The sequence below is a fragment of the Carcharodon carcharias genome, chromosome 6 (genome assembly GCF_017639515.1).
Source record: "Carcharodon carcharias isolate sCarCar2 chromosome 6, sCarCar2.pri, whole genome shotgun sequence".
In the NCBI taxonomy this organism is placed as follows: domain Eukaryota; kingdom Metazoa; phylum Chordata; class Chondrichthyes; order Lamniformes; family Lamnidae; genus Carcharodon; species Carcharodon carcharias.
The window spans coordinates 6,530,123-6,553,372 of NC_054472.1; the positions used below are offsets into that span (position 1 = coordinate 6,530,123).

At 44.2% G+C, this 23,250-nt stretch overlaps 1 protein-coding gene across 1 annotated transcript in view; it reads right to left on the bottom strand.

Moving 5' to 3' along the window:
* topaz1 (testis and ovary specific PAZ domain containing 1) overlaps window positions 1-15,684 on the bottom strand; it is a 62,685-nt gene extending 47,001 nt beyond the window's left edge. The window contains exons 1-6 of the mRNA XM_041190228.1: window positions 15,531-15,684; window positions 8,122-8,288; window positions 4,048-6,167; window positions 2,436-2,506; window positions 1,250-1,368; window positions 511-578 (exon numbers count right to left, since the gene is read on the bottom strand). Coding sequence (XP_041046162.1) covers window positions 511-578; window positions 1,250-1,368; window positions 2,436-2,506; window positions 4,048-6,167; window positions 8,122-8,288; window positions 15,531-15,684 — 2,699 coding nt within the window. The remainder of the gene's footprint in view (window positions 1-510; window positions 579-1,249; window positions 1,369-2,435; window positions 2,507-4,047; window positions 6,168-8,121; window positions 8,289-15,530) is intronic.
* Between the last annotated feature and the right edge of the window lie 7,566 nt (window positions 15,685-23,250).

A 23,250-nucleotide genomic window follows, 5' to 3' on the forward strand; every position in this document is an offset into this window, starting at 1 on the left:
AATAGGATTAGACACCTGTCTCTGAGGAGAGGTGATAGAAGCTGGGAATGTTTACACTGAAGAGAAAATGTTTGTGTGATCTCACTGAAATATTCAAGATCATAAAAGGCTGCAGGCAAAGTAAATGCCAACATTTTTAACAGTCACAAATTCCACATGAGGGAAAAGTCTCAAAATTAGCAACAGAGAGGCATTTTAAATGTAATTACTTCATGCAAAGGGTAATGAATGGATGACCAGAAGAGGCAGGAAAGTTCAGATCATCAGTTTCGAATCAGCACAGATGAGTGCCTGGAAAGAGGGGAATGAACTCTATCTTACAATATGATATTTCTGAGATTCTGGTGTTGGTGCAAAACTCTTCTCTGGTACTGTATATTTCGATGTCGTTATGAAAAAAAGGCTTATGGGGATTTAGAGAATTGCAGGGCTGGGGCATTGTTTGGATGCATTTGCATGAGGGGATTATCGTCCCTTACTGCAGCAAATGCAATAATTCCATCCGCTAACCTTATTTCAGTCCCTCTGTCATCCTGTTGTTCATCCATCTCAGAAACTAATCCAGTTTTTGAAGCAACCTGCAAATAAAAGACACCCTGTAGCTTTTGCTCTGAGACATCATTGTAATGTACAAATTATAGAGATAAACATACTACCAATGAACTGTGATTGGCACTGTACTGGCTCCACACAGGTGATGGTGCCCGGTTGTTCTTTGGACTGGTCCTGCTCCTATATTACCTGGATCAGTGCTACATCTTCCCTTCCAATCAAAATGGTTACAGTACAAATCCTTAGCATGTTACTGGCCTCACAACATCAGCCTTTACCAAGGTCATGAAGTAAGTTACTTAATGCACAGGTTAGTGAAGTGTCACATTGGAACTAGAAACAGCTCAGCCGCCCTCTCCTCTACAGATTTGCAGAAGCTCTGCTTGTGTGTGTGTTAAGGAGGGAGGTCAGTGCGTTTAGATTGCTCTCCAGGGATTCGCTTTAGACTCAAGACCAGGACAGGGGATGGGAAAGAGAACCATCAGCTTAATGCACGATTGAGTTCATGACTCTGCCCTCTTCAAACATTACAGGCAGCAGTAAGAAACAATGAGGTGGGGAGACAAGGGTAGGAACATTGAAAGAAAGCATGAAAGTTGTGGGTTTAAAAATAAGTGATGATCTAACAAAACTGAACATGAAAAGAAAACCGACAAAAAAGGAAATCATTTAAGCATAGATTAAACTATCAACCTACCCGGCACAAATTGTATCCAGATTGAGTAATCTCTCCCTCTTTCACCAATATCTCCAATGGAGCATCCTCATCAAAATAACTCTCTTCACTCACAGATGTTCTGCTCTGAGTTCTGAATCCTAAAATGCAAAGAACTAATCCATTGCTTTAATCAAACATAGCCTGTATTATAAATTTGAGGAGCTATTTGGATCAGGTGCAATGGGCCTAATGGACTTCTTTGCTGTAAAAATCTAAAGATTGAGTTTGTTTCCATATTGGGCTACAGAAAAACATATCCCAATACAACATTAAATGGCTATTTCTTCTATACACAAACTTTCTGACCAAAACTTCAGTTACGAAGGTAGATTTTAGAAGTTAGGGCTCTTTTCCTTGAAGGAAAAAAATAGGCAGAGAAGATTTGATAGAGGTGTTCAAAATCATGAGGGGTCTGGACAGAGTAGATCGGGAGAAACTGTTCCCATTGGTGGAAGGATTGAAAATGAGAGGGCACAGATTTAAAATCATTGGCAAAAGTAGCAAAAGCAAAATGAGAGAAAAAAAACCTCTCTCACTTGCAGTGAGTGGCTAAGCTCTGGAAGGCATTGCTGGAGTGTGTGGAGGAGGCAGGTTCAATCTAAGTATTCAAAAGGGAATTAGGGTGTTATCCAAAAAGGAAGAATGTGCAGGTCTACAGGGACAAGGCAGGAGGATAGCACTAAATGAACTGGTCATTTGGAGAGCTGGTGTGGACATGGGCCGAATGGCCTCTTTCTGCTCTGTAACTATTCTATGATTCCGAATAACCAGGCAGCTAAATTTGTACTCTTTCCTCCACGTATTAAACATCAGTTGTTTAATCTATTCATACAGTGTCATATTGAGGCGCTCTGGAGAGTCTAGAATTGGAGGGCTGAGTCTCAGCATATAAGATCTGCCATTTAGGGCCGAGATGAGAAATTTCTTCACTCAGAGGAGTTGTGAATCTTCTAACCCAGAGGGCTCTGGATGCTTAGCAATGGAGTACATTCAAGGCCAAGATGAACTGATTTTTGGACTTGAAGGGAATTAAGGGATATGGCGATCAGGCAGGAAAGTGGAGTTGAGGTCAAAGATCAGCTACGATCTTATTAGATGGTTGAGCAGGCTTGAGGGCTGAATGGCCTATGCCTGCTCCTATTTATGTTCTTATACATACACTTACCATCATGCTGCAGTCTGGTACAATTTGGCAGCTTTCCAGAGACATCATCCTTGGGCACACACAGAAAGGTGCTGTGAATAGAAACAAAGCCTGCAGATTTTTAGAACACAGTTTCTAAACATAGTTGTAAGTCTCTATGCTAACATCAGTAAGAGAAGCATACACAATAGAGTGGCAGTGTTTTTTCATTTTACTAGGAAAACTGTCAAATGCCAATGTAAACCATGATGGTCACTGAGACAGATGAAGACGCCATGTAACAGTTTCCCGTTTCTGAATCCAAAAATCAAAAATGAATTTCAAGTTCCTCATGTTTTTATTATTTCAGGGTTTCCTGTTCAGTACCCAGAATATTCTACCTGAAAAGATGGTGGAATCTGATTCCATAAATAATTTAAAACAAAGTTGAACGAGTAATTGAAGTTGAGGAGGTTATGGACAAAAAAAGAGCCAGAGATGCAGTAGGTTATGTGATGAACACTTTAATCACAGAAAATGGTTCATCTTCAAGGATGCGAAACATTCTGGAAGAACGTGTGTTTTAAAAGATCTTGTTGCTTAAATGGTTAATGCAAGAACTCACTGCTTTTCTTGGAAGGGACAACTAATAAAATGTGGCCTTGCCAGTCATCCACTTCTTGAGAATGTAAAAACTAATACAAAAAGCAAGATACTGTGGATGCTGGGAATCTAAAATATAATCAGGAAATGCTGGAAATACTTAGCAGGCTTGGCAGTACCTGTGGAGAGAGAAAAAGAGTTAATGTTTCAGGTCAAGGTGATCTTTCATCAGAACAACTTGATCGTCAGGACCTGGAACGTTAACTCTTTCTCTCTCCACAGGTGCTGCCTGACCTGCTGAGTATTTCCAGCACTTATTGGGGTTTTTTTTGAGAATATAAAAGCTGTGGCTTCCTTTACTAATGGGCAATCTTGCTATCAAAGAAAGAAAAATGACATCCTGACTCTCACCAAAAAAAATGTTGCCCCAGCTTGCTATTGGAAAACGGATCCAAGAAACCTGCTCGATCTCACTTGCCCTCATTGGTCCTAACTACACATTCTCACTGTGGAAGTGAATTGGTCTTGATTTTGAAACTCTCTCTCACTTGGCTCTATAGCTTGGCAATGACCCTGCCAAACTGGCTCCCTCATTGTGCACCATGCCCTGGGTCACATTCAACATCACAGCTGTAATCCAGTTGAGACTACTCATAAGAAATGCCACCGGAAATCAGTTGTCATTTTGTTATAGGAATAGAAGTGGGTTGTTCAGCCCCTTGAGCCTGTTCTGCCATTCAATTAGAAACATGGCTCATCTGTACCTACACTTCAATTACCTATGTTCCTTGATATCCTGAAATTAACTCATTTAATTCATCTTGTCACGTACCATCAGTATAAAAATTGGTTATTGGCTCATTAGAAATATGATGGGATGACATTACAGCATTGAATTCATTTTTTCCAACTTTTTCCTCAGTGATTTAAAGGGATTTTCATAGCTTTTATCAGATGTACAATTTAGAAAAATTCTTTAAACTCTTCTTCACCAACTTAAAAGTATTACTCTATCAAATAACCAATTAAAAATGAAAAAGCATACACACACCTGGAGATCCTTTCACTTGACTCTTTCTGTTCGCTGTTCAGTTCACTTCCAAGGTGACAGTCTACAGGTTTTAACTCCACTTTCCTACAAGCAGATTCATCCAGACCTACCAATAGTTCAGCAGTCTGCACCACCTCAGTGTTACTGGGACCACCAAATAGCTCTGGGTCATCTTGAATCACATCAAGTACAAGCACATCTTCTTCATAGGCCCTTATGACATCAGGTACTCGCTGTACATTCCCTTTCTTTTCAGAGTTCCTATCCAGTATTTCTTTGACTTCATTGTCCGTAGTTGACTGTGTTGCAACAAAAGGCTCCTTTGGAGATGGAAGGACTTGCTGGTCTTCTAATAAAGGAATTGTTTCAGCACTTCTTTTCCACGGAGAATTCAATGGTTCTTTAAGGTTGCAATTACCATCTGGCCACAGAGACACTTCCACTGCCTTTGATCGCGGCTCTGCATTTTTTTCTACATCTAACAAAGGGTAACGCTCAACAAACCTCTCATTCCCAGTTTGTTCACTAGGTTCAAATTGGCACTGCCCATCCACTTGACCACATCTCAACTCTAAAGATGCATTCTGATGAATGGGGATTACCGTTGACTGTATACCATTAATTTCCTTTGTGCACACTTTCCTTGGAGTAAATTTATCCTGAATGGTCTCACATCTTTGAGAGTCTACAGTTGCTTTTCCTCCTACATCATTGTACAAAGGAATGGGGAATGCTGGCAGTTTTGCAGACATTAGTGTTTTAGTGCAATGAGCAGCTGAACTTGTAAAATTCAATTTACTTTGCCTGATTGGACATTTTTTTTCTTCAACACAAAGACCATTTGCCATTTTGGAGTTAAATACACTGATTGATGGCGATGTTTTAAAATTATTGTATGCATCTTTTAACTGTCTTCCATATTCTACTACAATATTGGAATACTTCGAGAAGTGTATTGATGGCTGTACTTTAGCTACTTTGTCACTTGCAAAGGATGCACAACTCCAATTATTTTCTAATAGTGATTTGCTTCTCAAATTATCTTTGTTAACCACTTTTATTTCAGGCACTTCCAAGGACAAACTGTTCAACAAATATAAAATGCTCTCAACTGATTCCAAATATCCTTGATGAGGCAATGTTCCTGATTTTGGCTTGAGTACTGAAGTGTGTCTGTGCAGTTCACCTATTTTTTCTGGTTTGGAATACCATTCTGAACCAAACCAAAACTTTGGGCATAGTCTTGCTCTCTTGAATGGCCTTGCTCGAGCACATGTATCCACAGTGATGGGTGTTGTTCTTGCACAACCAAACTGTGTAACAGGAGGCTCGGAGTGCACATACTCACTTGCCTTTCTTTTACAGCTTTCAGAAAGTCCTACCACCTCATTGGGTGCAATGAAGTCAACAGGTTCAAAGCCAGCAGTTAGTTCTAGTGCTCTATCAGACAACACTGGTATGTCCTCTTCTAAATAGTCCCCGGTTACATCTGTAGAACCCGCTGTGCTCCAAGCTGTGCTGTCCTGACACGTACCTTGCCAAAAAAAATCTTTGGGATGCCAGGATAATTCTAAACACCCTGGTTTAAATGCTATTTCAGAACAAGCTTCGAGAACATTAGATGTTTGAGTCATTTCAATATCACCAGATACAGTATCAGTCCTCAACTGGGCTTTGTCAAGAGCTTTAAGATGCGGTATGTCTTTCTGAATTACTCTGGATAGCTCTGATGGTCCAGTTTCCAGCAGTATTTTAGTGCTGTTCCCTGTTGTAAACTCCATGTCCACTGATGTGCTATGATATTGTTTAATACATTTCGATAAATCCTCTGAAGGATTTATCTTACTACAGCCATTTCGGTTTAGGCTAACCTGGAGAGGTTCAATTGTTGCTATGAGCTCTGTGCCCTTCCGGTTATTTTTCATCACATCAGCCACTTTACAATCCCTGCAGCTGTGATCCTCTTCCAGTTTTCTCACTTGGCACCTTTTGCTTTTGGGACCTTTCCCTGACTTACTGCACACGTCATTACACTGATTGTAAAGGTCATGTATTGAAGACTGCTTGAGCCCTTTAGGCATTATGTAGTCACATAGCTGTACACGAACTGTTCTACATTGCTGAAAAATACAATTATAGCATAACATCACTAGTTGAATGCTTGACATTTTATGCTCTAACTTTGCTTTATATCTTGGATCAAGTCTGTAAGACTTTGCCACACATTATCTGCAACAAGCGTGCCCAGATAAGTATAAGCAAAAGTTTGACTTAAGGGAAACAGTAATATTTTTCAAACAGTCTCAAGCTTATTTATTTACCACACAGAAACACATTTCCTATGCCATCCACTCTTGCAGTCTGAGATTAATTTTCAATGCCAATCAGCATGTGGCTCCATTACTACATACACAAGCTTACTGGGGAAGAGGCTGAGATGCTGAAAGAGACTTTTCATCCCATCAAACTAGATTGAGATCATCATGGTTCAAACATGGACAAAAGGGGCTGAACTCCAAAGGTGAGGTGAGAGTGACTGCCCTTGACATCAAGGCTGCATTTTACTGAGTGTGGCATCAAGGAGGCCTAGCAAAACTGAAGTCAATGGGAATCAGGGCGGGGGGAAAAACTCTCCACTGCTTGAGTCACACCTAGCACAAAGGAAGATGGTTGTGGCTGTTGGAGGTCAGTCATCTCAACTCCAGGACATCACTGCAGGAGTTCCTCAGGGTAGTGTCCTCGACCCAACCATCTGCAGCTGCTTCATCAATGACCTTCCTTCTATCAGAAGGTCAGAAGTGGGGATGTTCGCTGATGATTGCACAATGTTCAGCAGCATTCGTGACTCCTCAGATACTGAAGCAGTCCATGTCCAAATGCGGCAAGACCTGGACAATATCCAGGCTTGAGCTGACAAGTGGCAAGTAACATTGGCACCACACAAGTACCAGGCAATGACCATCTCCAACAAGAGAATCTAACCATCACCCCCTTGACATTCAATGACATTACTATCACTGAACCCCCCACTATCAACATCCTGGGGGTTACCATTGACCAGAAAATGAACTGGACTAGCCATATAAATACTGTGGCTACAAGAGCAGGTCAGAGGCTAGGAATCATGCAGCGACAAACTCACCTCCTGGCTCCCCAAAGCCATCTACAAGGCACAAGTCATGAGTGTGATGGAATACTTTCCACACATCCACAAACATTCACTCCCTCCACCACCGATGCACAGTAGCAGCAGTGTGTACCATCTACAAGACACACTGCAGGAATTCACCATAGCTCCTTAGACAGCACCTTCCAAACCCACAACCACTACAATCTAGAAGGACAAGGGCAGCAGACAGATGAAGACACCACCACCTGGATGTTCCCCTCCAAGTCAATCATGATCCTGACTTGGAAATATATTGTCGTTCCTTCACAGTCGTTGGGTCAAAATCCTGGAACTCCCTTCCTAACAGCACTGTGGGTGTACCTACACCACATGGACTGCAGCAGTTCAAGAAGGCAGCTCACCACCACCTTCTCAAGGGCAACCAGGGATGGGCAATAAATGCTGTCTTAGCCAGCAAAGCCCACATCCCATGAATAAAAAATTGCAGGGAGGCAATGGTGGAGTGGTATTGTCACTGGATTAGTAATCCAGAGTAATAGTCTGGGGACCTGGGTTTGAATCCCACCACGACAGATCAATAAATAACTGTAATTAAAAGTCTAATGAGGACCATTGTTGATTGTTGTAAAAACCCATCTGGTTCATTAATACCATCCTTACCTGGTCTGGCCTACATGTGACTCCAGACCCACAGCAACATGGTTGACTCTTAAATGCCCTCTGAACAAGGGCAATTAGGGATGGGTAATAAATGCTGGCCTAGCGACGCCCAAATCCCATGAATAAATAAAAAATTGTTACCCACTGCACCATCCATTCTGCCAATGCTGTCTTTGCCATACCTTTCTATAAGTGGAAACATCTTCTCTAGGTGATATTTGATAATACAATATTCACAAGTGGTACAAATACACAAGTGGTACAAATAGAGTAAAAATCCTTACCGCAGTTTCTCTTTTAAAATGCGCCTGTTGAACTGATCTGCAGTTTAAGTGCTTTGTAGAATCCACACTGGGCTCTCTATTGCTGTGGTCCATCACTACATCACCAAACTCTGAAGGATTTCTCTCAGTCAAATTCTTTTGAGCAATCTTTATTCTTTGTTCAATTGCTAGCAATTAAGAGAAAGAAAAATATATTAGAAGTTAAGAACATGAGAAAATTCAGGCAAAAGGGTGTACTTGCAGCCCATTAAAGCTCGCTCCTCCAATAGATTAACTCTGTTGTGGTAGCACCAAGCAAATAACCTTTTCCTGACAGCTATTTTAAATGTAATTTTCACCCATTTTACTTATACCCTATTTTCTTAGAAGTATTTGTTTGAATGTGAACATCTGGATTTACCTTATTTAGTCCTTGGTCAATTAAAAAATGTTAGATACATCGATGAGATACCCTTTAACCATTTTCCTTCTGGGCTGCAAAGTTTAAGCTTCAAGAATCATTCCCTATAGGTCAGAATCTTCATGCATGCTGTCTTACACCATGCCCAGTAAATGTTTTTGCCATTACCACAAAAACACAATAGATCCTTTTATAATGCTCAGTGTGCCAAGTTACAGCATTAATTCTATACAAAAGCAACATTCTACAGATTCTGGAAATCTGAAATAGACAGAAAATGCTGCAAATACTCAGCGAGTTAGGGAGCATCCATGCAAAGAGAAACACTCCACAGACACTGCGTGACACGTTTGTTTCCAGCATTTTCTCTTCCCAATCATTCTATACTTGTGTCCACAATTGTCTTATGTGGAATGTGTTATATTTATAAGTATTAAACATCATTCGCTCAACAGTACAATGTGCAATGAGTGCAAATTGTTGCTACATCAGTACTGTTCACCTTGGGCTTTAAATATTAATTTGCTTCTACAGTTTTTTTTTGCTGCATCCTCAGTCTTTACAGGTTTTCCTATTGCCACGTTTTTAGTCAAGTTTCATCTGCCTACATTTGGTTTCACCACACAGAATACTTAAACTGATTTTATAAAAAGTAACTTTGCCTGGAATATCTGTTCTATAATAAGCAGCTGTACCTTTACTGCATTATCCTTGCTGAGTGAAGCTTAAAATCATAGAGCAAGCACTTCTCCTTTAGAGACTTCAAGCTGAGATGCAGTAGAGCAAAATCCCAAATTGACAGCAAATTAATATTTAAAGCCCAGGGTGAACAGTACTGATGTAGCAACAATTTGCACTCATTGCACATTAATATTGAAAAATATCCCAATGAACCTTCTGGAAAGGGACAACAATCCCTGGTGGAAGAGTGACCAAGTGTTGGATCACTTCTTAAAAGAGATGAGCTTTTAAAAGATGGAGAGAGGAGGAAGTGGCTGCAGACAGTAGGGTTAAGACAAATCGAAGATAACGTCATCAATTGCTGGCAGCAAAGAAAGTAATGCAAAAAATAGCATACTTGGAGACCAAAAGGTGCATAAGGAAACAAAGCTGGAGGAAATATCACAGGTAGGGTGCCACAAAGCTAGCAAAGGATGAGTACCAGAGTTTAAATTCAATGCTTTGGAGAACAGGAGAGCCTGTGCAACTCATAAGGACCAGGAAGGCGAGTGTGGGCAGTTGTGCAGGACAGGATACATTGCGGACTAGTTGGGTGTCTATGAAAGACAATTGCATTTATACAGCACCTTTCGTGACCTCACGTGTACTGTTCTAGTGATGGAAATGTAGCGGCCAATTTACCCACAGCAGGCTCTCAAATAACGATGTGATAACAATTTGACAATTTGTTCTCTTTAAACGATGTCGATTGTGGGATAAATATTGACCAAGACACTGGGGAGAACTTCCCTGGCTCTTTTTCAAAACAGTGCAAGGGATCCTTTAGATCAACCAGAGTGCAGACGAGGCCTTAGTTTAACATCTCAATCTTAACACGGTTCCCTCTGACAGAGCAGCACTTCCACAGGACTGCGCTGGGGTGTCATTCTAGTTTTCTGTGCATGTCTCCAGAATGGAAGTCGAACCCACAATCTTCTGATTCACAAGTGGTACCCACTATGCTTTGGCTGACACAAGGGTGGATGATATGAGGCAGAGAAGGAGGACATTTTAGAAATCCAGTGCAGAGAAGATACAAGCAAGGATAAGGTTTTACACAGTGGTAAAGTACAGGTAAAACTTGCCACTGCATCTTGATGACTCATTTGTGGCCAGAGAGGTAGAACATGGGTTCCAATGGAAGGTTTTACTTCTGCCTGGATGTGAGTCCAAGGTGGATTTGTGGCAAAAAGAGAAACAGTTACCAATCTGTCATTCACAGCAGAATCAAAGCATCCACATCAAGCCACTTTCAGGGTGACCTAGATTAAATAGCTGGTGGACTGAATCAACTAACACGTTGCACTTGTTTCATATTGCAGGCAGTCCTCCACGTCTGCAATCTGAAAGCTAATATTTATGTAACTGGTATTAAGTGCACACGCTGTCCTTGTAAAGGTAAAGCCCAATTAGTCAAACCCAGATAAACCTAAGCAGAGGGGAAACAGGGGTCAAAGCTGAGGCAATCTTCACCTTAAGCATGCATAGTCTAACCAATTAAAACCACGCAGACTAGAGCAGAACAGTGGTAAGCTTCCCATTATTTATCCACTAGGGCAATCTTACCCATCTGGAGCTAGGAGGGTGATACTCACATTAATTGTGCAGCCAATCTCTGGTTTTAAGCACAGATGAGAGTCCTGATAAACAGAAAATGTAAACACCACTTTCACAAAAATTCAAACCCACTATACATAAGGAGCCCTATGTTCAAAAATACATTATTAAACACAAAAATAGAAATCTACCCACACATATAGAAAGCCAAATACCCTCAGCAGAAAGGCAAAACCGTCATGCACGGAATAAGGTCAAACTCCTCACACCCAATCCAACCCCACCCATTCTCGCCTCCATCATTCTCCTCCTCCTCCTACACAGGAAACAGAGAGGGCTCAGCCTTGGCTTTTTAATTTCCTGAGGAGTTAATTGGTGCCAGAAGCTGCTTCCTGATTAGTCTAAATCAATAAATTGTTGTCAGCCTGTAGGAAAATCTGTAAAGCAGCAGCTGGGCTCTCCATTCAATTCTCTCTGCTATTGGACAGTTAGGATGACAACATCACTGCGCCCCACCTCCCAGTCCATCTTTAAAGGGCACCAATAAACGGTATAGAAAAACATTAAATTATTAACAGTCAACTCCACCTCCGAGCTCTCCGTTGCCCACTGGCTATGCAAGGCTTCAAGCCTACCAGCAGTCAACCTGTCCTCCTTCTGCACGCTCAGACTCTGGGGAAGTACAAAGCAGGCAGGAGGGGCCACCTCCCCCACAGGCCATGCCCAAGCTGGGCCCGCCGATGGCCACTGTCCAGTTCTCCCTTGTTCTCATTAAGAGGGAAAAGTCAATTTCAACCACTGTTACCTTCAGTTCCCATAAAACAAACCATAGTTGAACCTGAGTCTGTATTTAACATGGGAGAGAAAAACTCTCTGGGCCAGAGCTAGTTCATGGGATGCCTGTTACCAAACACTGCCACACAGCAGCATTCACTTATAGTTGTTGGCCTGGCACAATAATTACCAGAAGAACAGGTATGTAAACATAATCTGACATCCATAGCTCAGCACATATCTTGACTGGCTAAGTAACTGCTGCAACTCCAAATAGTGGAACCAGGATTTGAGGAGGTATGCTCTCTACTCACATTGTGGCCAGACTAGCAGCAATGTGCTGACATGTCATAGTGAGTTGCTACTGGTACACGATTCCAGCCCAGCAAGGTCTAACAATCCACGTCCAGCAACGTGCATTTTTTGATTTGCTCTTGGGATGGTGACAATGCCACATATACTGCATATCTCTAGCTGCCCTGAAAAGATGTGCCTGCCACTTTGTTAAATTGCTGCTGTCCTTGTGGTGATGGGTTTGAAGTGGGGAATTCCAGGATTTTAATTCAGCAATAATAATGAAATGGTACTATATGCCTAAGCCAAAATGGTGTGAGAGTTGGAGATGGAGGTGTTCCTCTGACATTTCTGCTTGTCCTTCTTGATGGTAAAGGTCATGGAACTGGGCAGCTTGCGCGCAGTGCATCCTGTACATAGTGCAACAGTGGGGGATGGAATGGACATAGATTTCAGCAGCAGGGCTGCCAGTCCAGTCTGTTATGTCCTGGATGGTGTTAAACTTCAAGTTGCTGCAGCTGCAGCCAGCCAGGAGAGCTGAGCATGCCATCATTTTCTGACTTGAGCATTGTGGACAGTAGCAAAACAGCAGAATCGTTTGCAGAGATTACCCAGAATGTCAGCCTGTGTTGATATAGTTGGGTTAACTAAATTTCTAGTCAATGGTGATGACAGACCCTCCCCTACCCAGGATGGGGAGACTTGGCAATTGTGGTGCTATTGAAGATCAGGGTTAAGTCTTCGCTTATTTGAAACTATTGCCTGGCACTTACAGAGCACGAATGATACCTGCCTCTTGCCAAGAAAAGGTCTTGTTCAGGTCCTGCTGTAGGTTAGCATTGATCACCTCAATTTCATAGTTGTCACTGCAGCTAAATACCATTGTATCACGTATAAAACAGCCCCAGTCCTGCCCTCATGACCAGTTTGCTTGGTACCAAACTCCACACTGAGGCAGCTACTCACCTCTGTTCTGGTATTCTTCCCATCCTTTTCTGGAGAAAGGATATGACAAGGACAAGCTCAAAAGTAACTATCAAGAGCAACACCCACGATTGAGCAGCTAGCTTAAACACATGGTTGGGACCTGAAAGGATAAGCTTGTGGTTGGCGAATGCAATTGTTCTTGGTCAACTCCAAATTATCCTGCAAGTCAATGTCGTAATGGGACAAACAATCTTAATGAAATAAAAATTGGGGCATTTATCAATGTCCTGTGCTGGTACATGGCATGGTTTTAATATGTTGAGCTTCAGCAATATGCCTATCCACACTTGTAGGCTGGGGAAATTGCTTGACACTGGCCCTTGCCAATTTGGGCCTTAATTATCTAGAGTTTAGGGCAGGGGGCAATGTCCCTCTGGAGAGGAAGAAGCTTGACTTGTGTGGATTTCTAGGTGTGATTTGAAGTGTCACATTATGGCAATGGTTTGCCATTCACAGCAAACATTCATTCAACTGACCAAAGCAAAGCTAGTTACAGGTCTCATCGACAATCTCAACCATTCTTCTATCATGGTGACCAATCACATTGTCCCACTGGTGAGTCGGAAGGACCCATGTTCAAGGTCTACTTCCAGCACTGTTCACCACAGCGAAGGCTCATTGAAGGTTGTAAATCAGCCTAGAAAATTTTTTCAATGCTCCAAACCATGCAGTGAGGGTGAACACTATGTGAGGGTAATCACAACAACTATCCACCATAAGGTACAGGGAAAAATGACAGATAAGAAGCAATGCTTGTTACAAGAAAATTGGGGGTTGAAGGGAAAGGTTGACATATAAATTTACAGGATCAAAAAGGACTTTAGTTAGCCCCAATACCCTTCAATATGTCCACCCCTTCATGCATCTAATTCTCGCTTAAATTCGCCCAACATTCTGTGCACACCATCCCACACATCCATGTAATTCCTAAGTTACTCCTGCATCTTCCTTCCCTCTTGTCAGCTTGAGGCCGTGTTCTATGCTTCTAGATCTGTAACAATCCTGAGCGTATTGATGCAGTTTGATTTAACTATCCCCTTTAGAACCTTGGATATCTTCCAACAAGCCTCCTTTATTTTAGAGCAAAATATCTCAGGGTCTTCAGCCTCTTCTTGTGGCTCCCATTCATTCTTCAGCTGGTTAACGGTTTGGTCGCCTTTTCCCGTACCACATCTAATGCCTTCGCTGCAGTGCAGAGACCAGAATTGTACACAGTACCCCAAGGGTGGCCATCTTGCACTAATCTGTTTTAACTTCTGGCTTACACATCACAGCACACCACACCTCATGACCTGAAACGTTAACTGTTTCTCTCGCCACAGATGCTGCCAAGCCTGCTGAGTTTTTCCAGCATTTTCTGTTTTTGTTGCCAAAACCTTGTTCTGTATTGTACCCTAAAGCTCAGAACAATACCTAAAGTTTGTTACCCCCCAATGTTTATTTCCTTCCACCCACAGCTGGAAATGTGGAAAGCTGGATGATGATCCCCATCAGCCTAGCTCTCCGAGATTCCTTTGTACTTTGGTTGGTCTTGTTCCTCCTGTTTATACTCACCACTCCCTGCTAAACTCACCTTTACTCCAAATGTTTTAATAGCCTTGGTTAACAATAAGCTCTATCCATCTGAGGTTTAATTAATCCCCTGTATCTGCTGCTTTTTTTAATGGGAGAGAGTCCACACAGATACAACCCTAGGGGTGAGGAAGTTTGTAAATTTCTCTCCTCTTTTGCTCTGACTCTGAGGTTGAATGTTATTTCCCCTTGTTCCCCTCACCTGACCCCCTCGCTCCCCTCACCTGACCCCTTGTTCACCTGACCCCCTTGCTCCCCTCACCTGACCCCCTTGCTCCCCTCACCTGACCCCCTTGCTCCCCTCACCTGACCCCCTTGTTCCCCTCACCCGACCCCCTTGTTCCCCTCACCCGACCCCCTTGTTCCCCTCACCTGACCCCCTTGTTCACCTGACCCCCTTGTTCCCCTCACCTGACCCCCTTGTTCACCTGACCCCCTTGTTCCCCTCACCCGACCCTTGTTCCCCTCACCTGACCCCCTTGTTCCCCTCACCTGACCCCCTTGTTCCCCTCACCTGACCCCCTTGTTCCCCTCACCTGACCCCCTTGTTCCCCTCACCTGACCCCCTTGTTCCCCTCACCTGACCCCCTTGTTCCCCTCACCTGACCCCCTTGTTCACCCGACCCCCTTGTTCCCCTCACCCGACCCCCTTGTTCCCCTCACCCGACCCCCTTGTTCCCCTCACCCGACCCCCTTGTTCCCCTCACCCGACCCCCTTGTTCCCCTCACCCGACCCCCTTGTTCCCCTCACCTGACCCCCTTGTTCCCCTCACCTGACCCCCTTGTTCCCCTCACCTGACCCCCTTGTTCCCCTCACCTGACCCCCTTGTTCCCCTCACCTGACCCCCTTGTTCCCCTCACCTGACCCCCTTGTTCCCCTCACCTGACCCCTTGCTCAAGGTGACATTTAATCCAGAGTTTACCAATTGCCCAAAGGAGCCAAGGGGGCCTCGCTGCAATGGTCAGGGCTTCAGCTGGACCCCGTAAGCCCAACCTCCCCCCACGCCCACACCGCGGGACCCTGGGAGACCCCCAGGCCCCGGCCGGGCCTTTCCCCGCCATCCCCCCGAGCTCCCTCCTTCCGTCCGAACCCTGGGCCGCTTACTTGATCTCCGCAGTTGCCGCGGGCAGGCTCCGGGTTTGGAGCCGGCTGAGTGAGGGCTCGGTGCCGGCTGCTTCACCCGAACCGGGCCCGGGACTCGGGGGAAGGGTCTCCCCCTGAACCGACCCGGGCCGCTCCAGGGCCGGCTTGCGGCCATGGGGGTGGGGGTGGGGAGAGAGAGAGAGAGACAAGGTCACTCCGACTCCGAGCGGAAAACACCTGCCGCGTGCGTGGGGCGCGAGCGGGAGAGGGAGAGTGGGCGGGGCTGTGGGAGCGGGCGGGGTCGGGGAGTGGGAGGGGCGGGGTCGGGGAGCGGGCGGGGTCGGGGAGTGGGAGGGGCGGGGTCGGGGAGTGGGAGGGGCGGGGCTGTGGGGGGGCGGGGTCGGGGAGCGGGCGGGGCTGTGGGTGTGGGCGAAGGGGAGTGGGCGGGGCCAACAGTTGCGCAGCGCTTGGTACATTGTGGAATTGGGCGGGAGATTGAGGCTAATCAGTGGAATTTGGAGAAAGTGGGGGGAAGAGGAGGATATGGAAAGAGGGTGATATGTACAGAGAGGGAGGAAGGGTGATACGGAGAGAGGTGAGATATAGGGAGGGAGGGATATGGAGAAAGCTGTTATAGAGATGGAGATGGGATAATGGGGAGGGTCAGGATATAAAGGGAAGTAAAGGGAGAAAAAGAGCCTCCAGCTGCCCACAGCCAACTGGGAACAAGACTCGTTGCTGTCAGGTCAATGATTCTATCCTCTCAGTCAAACAGCTTTCTTCCCAGCTCTGAAGAGTCATATGGACTCGAAACATTAACTCTGTTTCTCTCTCCACAGAGGCTGTCAGACCTGCTGACGTTTTCCGGCATTTTCTGTTTTTATTTCAGATTTCCAGCACGTGCAATGCTTTGCTTTTAGCTTTCTCCCCAGGTTGCTCACAGCGTTGCCCTGGAGATTAAATGTCCATCCCTGGAAGTTGATGAATGAGAGTAGCTACCCACTGAGCCATGGCTGACACCTATTACCCTCTATCACTACTCCCGCTAACACTGCAGACAAGTTTGGTGTTCTAATATTTCCCAGATCTGTTTTCTGTTAACCTCTGTAAAATACATTTGGTTTAAGACCAAAGTCATCAGTGTAATCCTGGTGCCATGAGTTGGAACCTAATTCTATATACTCCACTGGGATCGCACTACAACACACCCATGTACCTACAAGGGTTATTTTTATTTTAGCAGAACTTCATTAGAGGCTTTAAAATAACTAATTAGATCCCAGAAGCTTTTACACAAGTGTCAGTCTCACAAGAAAAACTAGTGAGATCATATCAGTGGAATGTATGTCCTTAACTTTCAAGATATTGTCAAGGTCATTGCTTTAAATGTTGAATTCTTAAACTCACCACAATAGCTCTGTGTTACTCCTTTCATTGGGGAATTACATGTTAAGGAAGTGGGAGCCACAAAAGGCTGTATTTAAAAATATGAACTATTTGAGCCACGGTTAATGAAGAATGATAACTGAATATGCTTACTTGCTTTCCAGATGAGTTGGTGTAAATAAATCCTGTACCAAGCCAGATGTTGCCAATAGTTTGGTGCAACCCTGGTGTTGTGAAGTAGCCGGGTGCTTAATGCTGACGGCCTGATTCACAACACCAGCTGCAGCACCTTACCACAAGACCAATGGCTGTACCCCGCTCTGGACAGTGTTGAGAAAGCAGTTATCTTGTGGTCACCTTCTCAAAAAAGAAGAGGAAAATGAAACACAAAAGAAGGTAAGAACATTTACAGTAATAACAAAAATGTTAACATGCTTGAATTCTGCATCCTGTCACAGGACTTTAATCTTTTGTCATCTTTGTGGTGACTGGAACACTAGTACCTTAACTATTCCACTGAAGCCCATATATAGTATACAAACTCACCCATCACTCTAGGACGCAAACTCCATCAAAACCCATCCCTGTAGTCTCCTAACCCTCCTATTGAAGCCAATCCCTCTACTCCACTAACCCTCCAATCAAAACCTATTCCTCTAATCCTTATCCCTCCCATTGAAGCCAACCCCTTAATACTTAACCCTCCATCGAAACCCATTATTCTAATCCTTAACTCTCCCATCGAAGCCGATCCCTCTGCTCCACTAAACCTCCCATCAAAACCTATTACTTTAATCCTTAACCCTCCCATTGAAGCCAGTTCCTCCACTCCACAAACCTTCTCATCAAAACCCATCCCTCCAGTCCTTAACTCTCCCATTGAAGCCCAGCCCCACCTTGTACACTCCCCCATTGAAACTCATCCCTCCAGAACCTTAACTATCCCAGCAAAGCCCATCTTTCTTGTACACAAACTCTGTCATGCATAGAACAGAATACATTTATTCATATCAGCATTGATCCTTGTCCCCTGTATTACATATCAGTAAATGTACATTAAATATATACAAGAAGATTGGTTATTGGTGTAATAAAAGGCTTGGTCAATTATTTAGTTTATTCTGAAATATTTTTATTTCTGTGCCGTGTTTCCTATGGATGCTAGGTTGTTGTAATGGGCAAGTAAATGTGAACCATTCTATGAGGGTAAATTACACCTTGTGCTATTGGGAGTCTTTCACACACACACAGCACCTTGAAAGGAGCTGGATATTGAGATCAATGGGTGCAAAATGGCAGGCAGCACGCTGTTCAGGGAGCATGGGGCCCCAATAAGTTCACCCTATTGACTTTGAAAGAAGAAATCCGCCTCATTACCAGTAATCATAAATTCAGGAAATATTTTGTTGCTATTTTTATGCTTGTTAAAGAGTTCACCCCTTTACTGCTGGTTGGCATAGCATGCATAATATAGCAACGACACGTTTTGGCAGCGAGAGAGTTCCAGACATTGACTACCCTTTGTTTGAAGAAGTGCTTCCTGATATCAAGCCTGAACAGCCTGGCTTGAATTTTAAGGTTCTGACCTACTGGTTCTGGGCTCCCCCAAACCAGAGAAAATAGTTTTGCTCCATCTACCACATTAGTTCCTTTAATCGTCTTAAACAAATAAATTAGGTTACCTCTTAATCGTTCATATTCAACGATATACAAACCTGGCACCCCATCCACCTTCAACATTCATTCCCTCCACCACCGGCGTACAGTAGCAGCAGTGTGTACCATTTAGAAGATGCACTGCAGCAACTCACCGAGGCTTCTCCGTCAGCTCCTCTCAAACCCACGAGCACTACCACCTAGAAGGACAAGGACAGCAGATGCGTGAGAACACCATCATCTGCAAGTTCCCCTCCAAGCCACACAGCATCCTAACGTGAAACTAGTTTGCCGTTCCTTCACTGTCGCTGGGTCAACATCCTGGAACTCCCTCCCCAAGAGCACTGTGGGCATACCATGTGTACCACATGGACTGCAGCAGTTCAAGAAGGTGGCTCACCACCACCTTCTCAAGGGCAATTACGGATATGTAATAAATGCTGGCCTAGCTGGCTTCTCCCACACCCCATGCAACCTGTCCTCATAATCTAATCCTTTTAGCCCTGGTATCAGTTTGGTACATCTCTGTGTTGCAAGCTCTCCAAGACCAATATATTCCCCTTGAGATGTGGTGACCAGAACTTAACGCCGTTACTCTAAATGGGTGGGTAACCAGAGCCTTAACATGGCTCCTTTATTCTCTGGCCCATTTGAGATAAAGACCAGCATTTCATTAGCCCTTTTGATTGTTTTTCAAATTGGCTTGTTGAGATTTCTGTACCTGGAGAAAATCTCTGCACTCCACTATATAGACCTTTAAATTGGGTCAACAATCCACTTTATAATCACAGAAAATGTTTTACCAATGTCTTTGGTAACTCATTTCTGCTCTTGAAAAGAGATCCTGAATAAATGGTTTTTATCTCCCCCAGGTCCTACCAGCTGTACCGGGCATGCAGCCAGCTCATAGTGGATTTTCCATTAATTCTCTGAGCTGGTGATGTTGGGACAAGCAAGGACAATTTCTCTTCCTGGTTTATGTGTCCTCTCTGTGACCTATGTTATGTCCAACAACTGTATTTATACAGTGTCTTTAATAGAGTCCAACATCCCATAGAAGCGTTATCAAACACCGAGCCAGACAGATAAGGACAAACGAGGATGGGTGAGAGACAACTTGATCAAATCTGGTAGGTTTTAAGGAGCGAGAGAGGTAACATAAGAAATAGGAGCAGGAGTAGGCCGTTTGGCCCCTCGAGCCTGCTCCACCTGTCATTAAGATCATTACTGACCTGATGTGGCCTTCACTCCACCTTCTTACCTGTCCCTCATAACCTTTGACTCCCTTGTCCATCAAAAATTCATTTAACTCAGACCTAAATATATTCAATGACCCAGCCTCCACTGCTCACTGTGGAATAGAACTCCAAATGCTAACAGCCCTCAGGAGAAATTCCTCCTCATCTCTGTCTTAAATGGGCGACCCTGTATATTGAAACTGTGCCCCCTAGTCCTATATTCCCCCACGAGGGGAAATACCCTCTCAGCATCTACTCTGTCGAGCCCCCTCAGAATCTTCTGTTTCAACAAGATCACCTCTCGTTCTTCTAAACTCCAATGAGCATAGGCCCAACCTGCTCAACCTTTCCTCATAAGACAAACCTCCCATCCCAGAGGATGAGGTAGAGAGGTTTAGAGAAGGAAATCCAGAATTTAGGGCCTAGAGAGCTGAAGGTAACTGAAAACCTGGAGTTCCAAAATCCCATGGGGCCATTTACATGGGTGTGGTGTCCCTGGAACTTGCTCCCCCAGCGGAGTCCTGTGCTTCCCACCCCCGCCACCCTAAGAGATTGTGCGATTGACTCTTTTAAAGAGCCTTTAGTAGTCCAGTAGCACAAATTCAAAAGCAAAGCACCACGGAAGCTGGAATTCTGAAATTAAAACAGAAAATGCTGGAAACATTCCGCAGGTCTGGCAGCATCTGTGGGGAGAGAGAGAGAGAGACACTATTAACCCCTCAGGTTTGATGATCTTTTTTCAGAACTGGGATAAGTTAGCGATGTGACAGGACTAAAGCAAGCAGAAGCAGGGAAAGGGGGCTTGGAAAGACCAAAAGGGAAGGTCTCTGACATGGGAAGGTTGGAGAGATTAAATGACAAGAAGGATGATGGTGCAAGGCAGAGGGGGTGTTAATGCTGGTAAAAAGGGGTACACGATTCTACTTTTCACATTTACACCTCCTCTGGACCAATCTTCTGTTCTTTTACTTGTCCCATTCCCAGTCTGTTTTGTCATTTAATCACTCTTATTTTCCCCGATCACAGACATTCCCTTCGCTCTTTCCTCCCCACCTTTCCCTGCCTCTGTGCTTGCTCAAAACTCACTCCATCTTCAACTTTTTCCAGCTCTGATAGAAGGTCTTCGACCTGAAACGTTAACTCTGCTTCCTGCTCCACAGATACTGCCAGACCCTGCTGAGTATTTCCTGCATTTCTGTTTTTATTTCAGTAGCATGGGTTCTCTTTAGACCTGGAGTGGTGCGCTGAGGGTGGTGATGGGAGGGTGAAGACTGGAAACTCTGGCGCAGACTTTCAAAAGCCAAGAAGGTTGCAGCAGCAGGAGAGGAGCTCTTGAGTCGGAAAGTGTTTGGCACAGTAAGATATCTAATAAATGGCTGTAACGTGTGATTTTGTGACACTAAAGAGGCAGTGAAACAAGGGAGCAGAGAATTACAAGGAGGGAGAAAAGGGGAGATCTTGGCCCAGCTGACCTCAATAATGTCTTGCGTCCAGTGCCCAAGTTGAGAGAACTGATCCACAGACTTGTGAAGCAACAGACTGGCATAGCTATACTCATAGAATTGGTGCTGTGTGGGGTAGAGTTGTGGGTGGTATATGAGGTAGAGTTGTGGGGGTGGTGGGGGGTGGGGGGGGGTAGTCTTGGGTCAGTTAGAGTTGGTAGGAGTGGTTGTGTGGGTTGGTAGAGTGGCTGAGTAGGGTAGAGTGGGTGGGGTTGGGCAGATGGGTAAGGTTGGTGGGCAGGTAATGAGCAGAATAGAGTGAGTGGGTGGGGTAGAGTTTTTTTATTGGCAGGGTAGTGGGTGTTGGGGTAGAGCCAGTGGTGGCTGGGGTAGAGTAGATAATGGGTGGAGAATGGGAGGGAGGGCACGTGGCGTGAATTGGTTTTATGTACGTGGAATTGAGTGGGTTCAGTGTGTGGCTAGAATATAATGCTGATTTTTGAAAGGTTAAAACAATACGGAAAATAATTCAGAGAACATTTCCTTAAACGCAAGCAGTTTGCAACGTGTTTCAAAGAACCAGTGAATAAGTGCCACGTCTGATCAATCTGGTAATAAATGCTGTCACGCTACAGACAGGACTCAATACGTGTGCTGATCTTTCCCCATAGTGACCAGGATTTGCGACTTAATTGTTTCGATGATAATTAACATTACGAATCAAAGTTGCTGCATCAGTTGTAACAGAGCAGTTTCAAATCTGAACAGGGACTGATTAGGTCTCTTTAACTTGACGGACATGCACAGTGTGATGTCTGTTTCTATTTTTGCTGCAAGACAAAACAATCATGGGCATGCATCTGACTCAGGAATGATAATCTCACGTTGAGGATTTGTCTGGTATTCACATCTCTCTGGTCACTGCCTTTGGGAGACAGCAGGAAAATAAATGTTAAAATGCGATGAAACAGCAGCCAGTAAATTATTGGCAGGTATCTTTAATTCATCGCTGAATACCTTTGCTCATTATTTATCGAGGCTGCTTATGAAAAATCACTGAACTGAATCACCCTGTATTTATTAATCAGCTTTTATTGAGCTTAAACGTGGCTGAGCACAATTAGTCTGCAACAGCGCAAGTCCCCACATTGCCTGGGTAAATACATATCAACCGACAGACTGTTCTAGAATAATCGTTAGAAGGCTGCGACGTTGTATTGTGCCCGGCTGTTGAAAGGGCGAGGCAGTATGACCAAATTAATACCTCCCACTTTCTTCATCCTCACTGTAAGTTTCAGCAGTGACGCACATGGTTAAGCAAAATTCTCCCGTGTGAATGTTTCATTCTACTTATATCTTAGAAATGATCGTGGAAATAGCTGCGAAGTTGCTTTGCAGAATGCCAAAGGGACACTGTGCTGCTTAATTCCACTGATGCAGTGAGTGTATCTAGAGCAGATCCCACAGTGTGCATTTAAGTTAATGGAATACAGAACTAAAAATAACACAGTGAATTTCACCGGTTTGCTGCAGAAGTTTGTACTGTGTGCTTCCTCTCGGTGACCTTATAAGTGGTGCTTCGTCAACAATAACTTGCATTCATATAGCACCTTTAATGTCATAAAACATCCCCAAGGCACTTCAACAGAGCATTATCAGATAAAATTTGACACATACGGAGCTGTTAGGACAGGTGATCAAAGGCTCAGACAAAGAGATAGGTCGTAAGGAGCATCTTAAAGGAGGAGAGAGAGGTGGAGAGATTTAGAGAGAAAATGATAGAGCTTAGGACCTTATCTAACCAGTCTGACCAACGGTTCGTTTCAGGAAAAATTAGTAGATTATCAAAATCTTACAGTCGGCAGCTGAAGGTACATATGCAGAGCAATGAAAATCAGGGACGCGCAAGAAGCCAGAATTGGACGAGTGCGGAGATTTTGGAGGATTATCAGGCGAGAGGAGGTTTGCAGAGATGGGGAGGCAGCAGTCATGGAGGGTTTGATGATGGGGATGAGAATT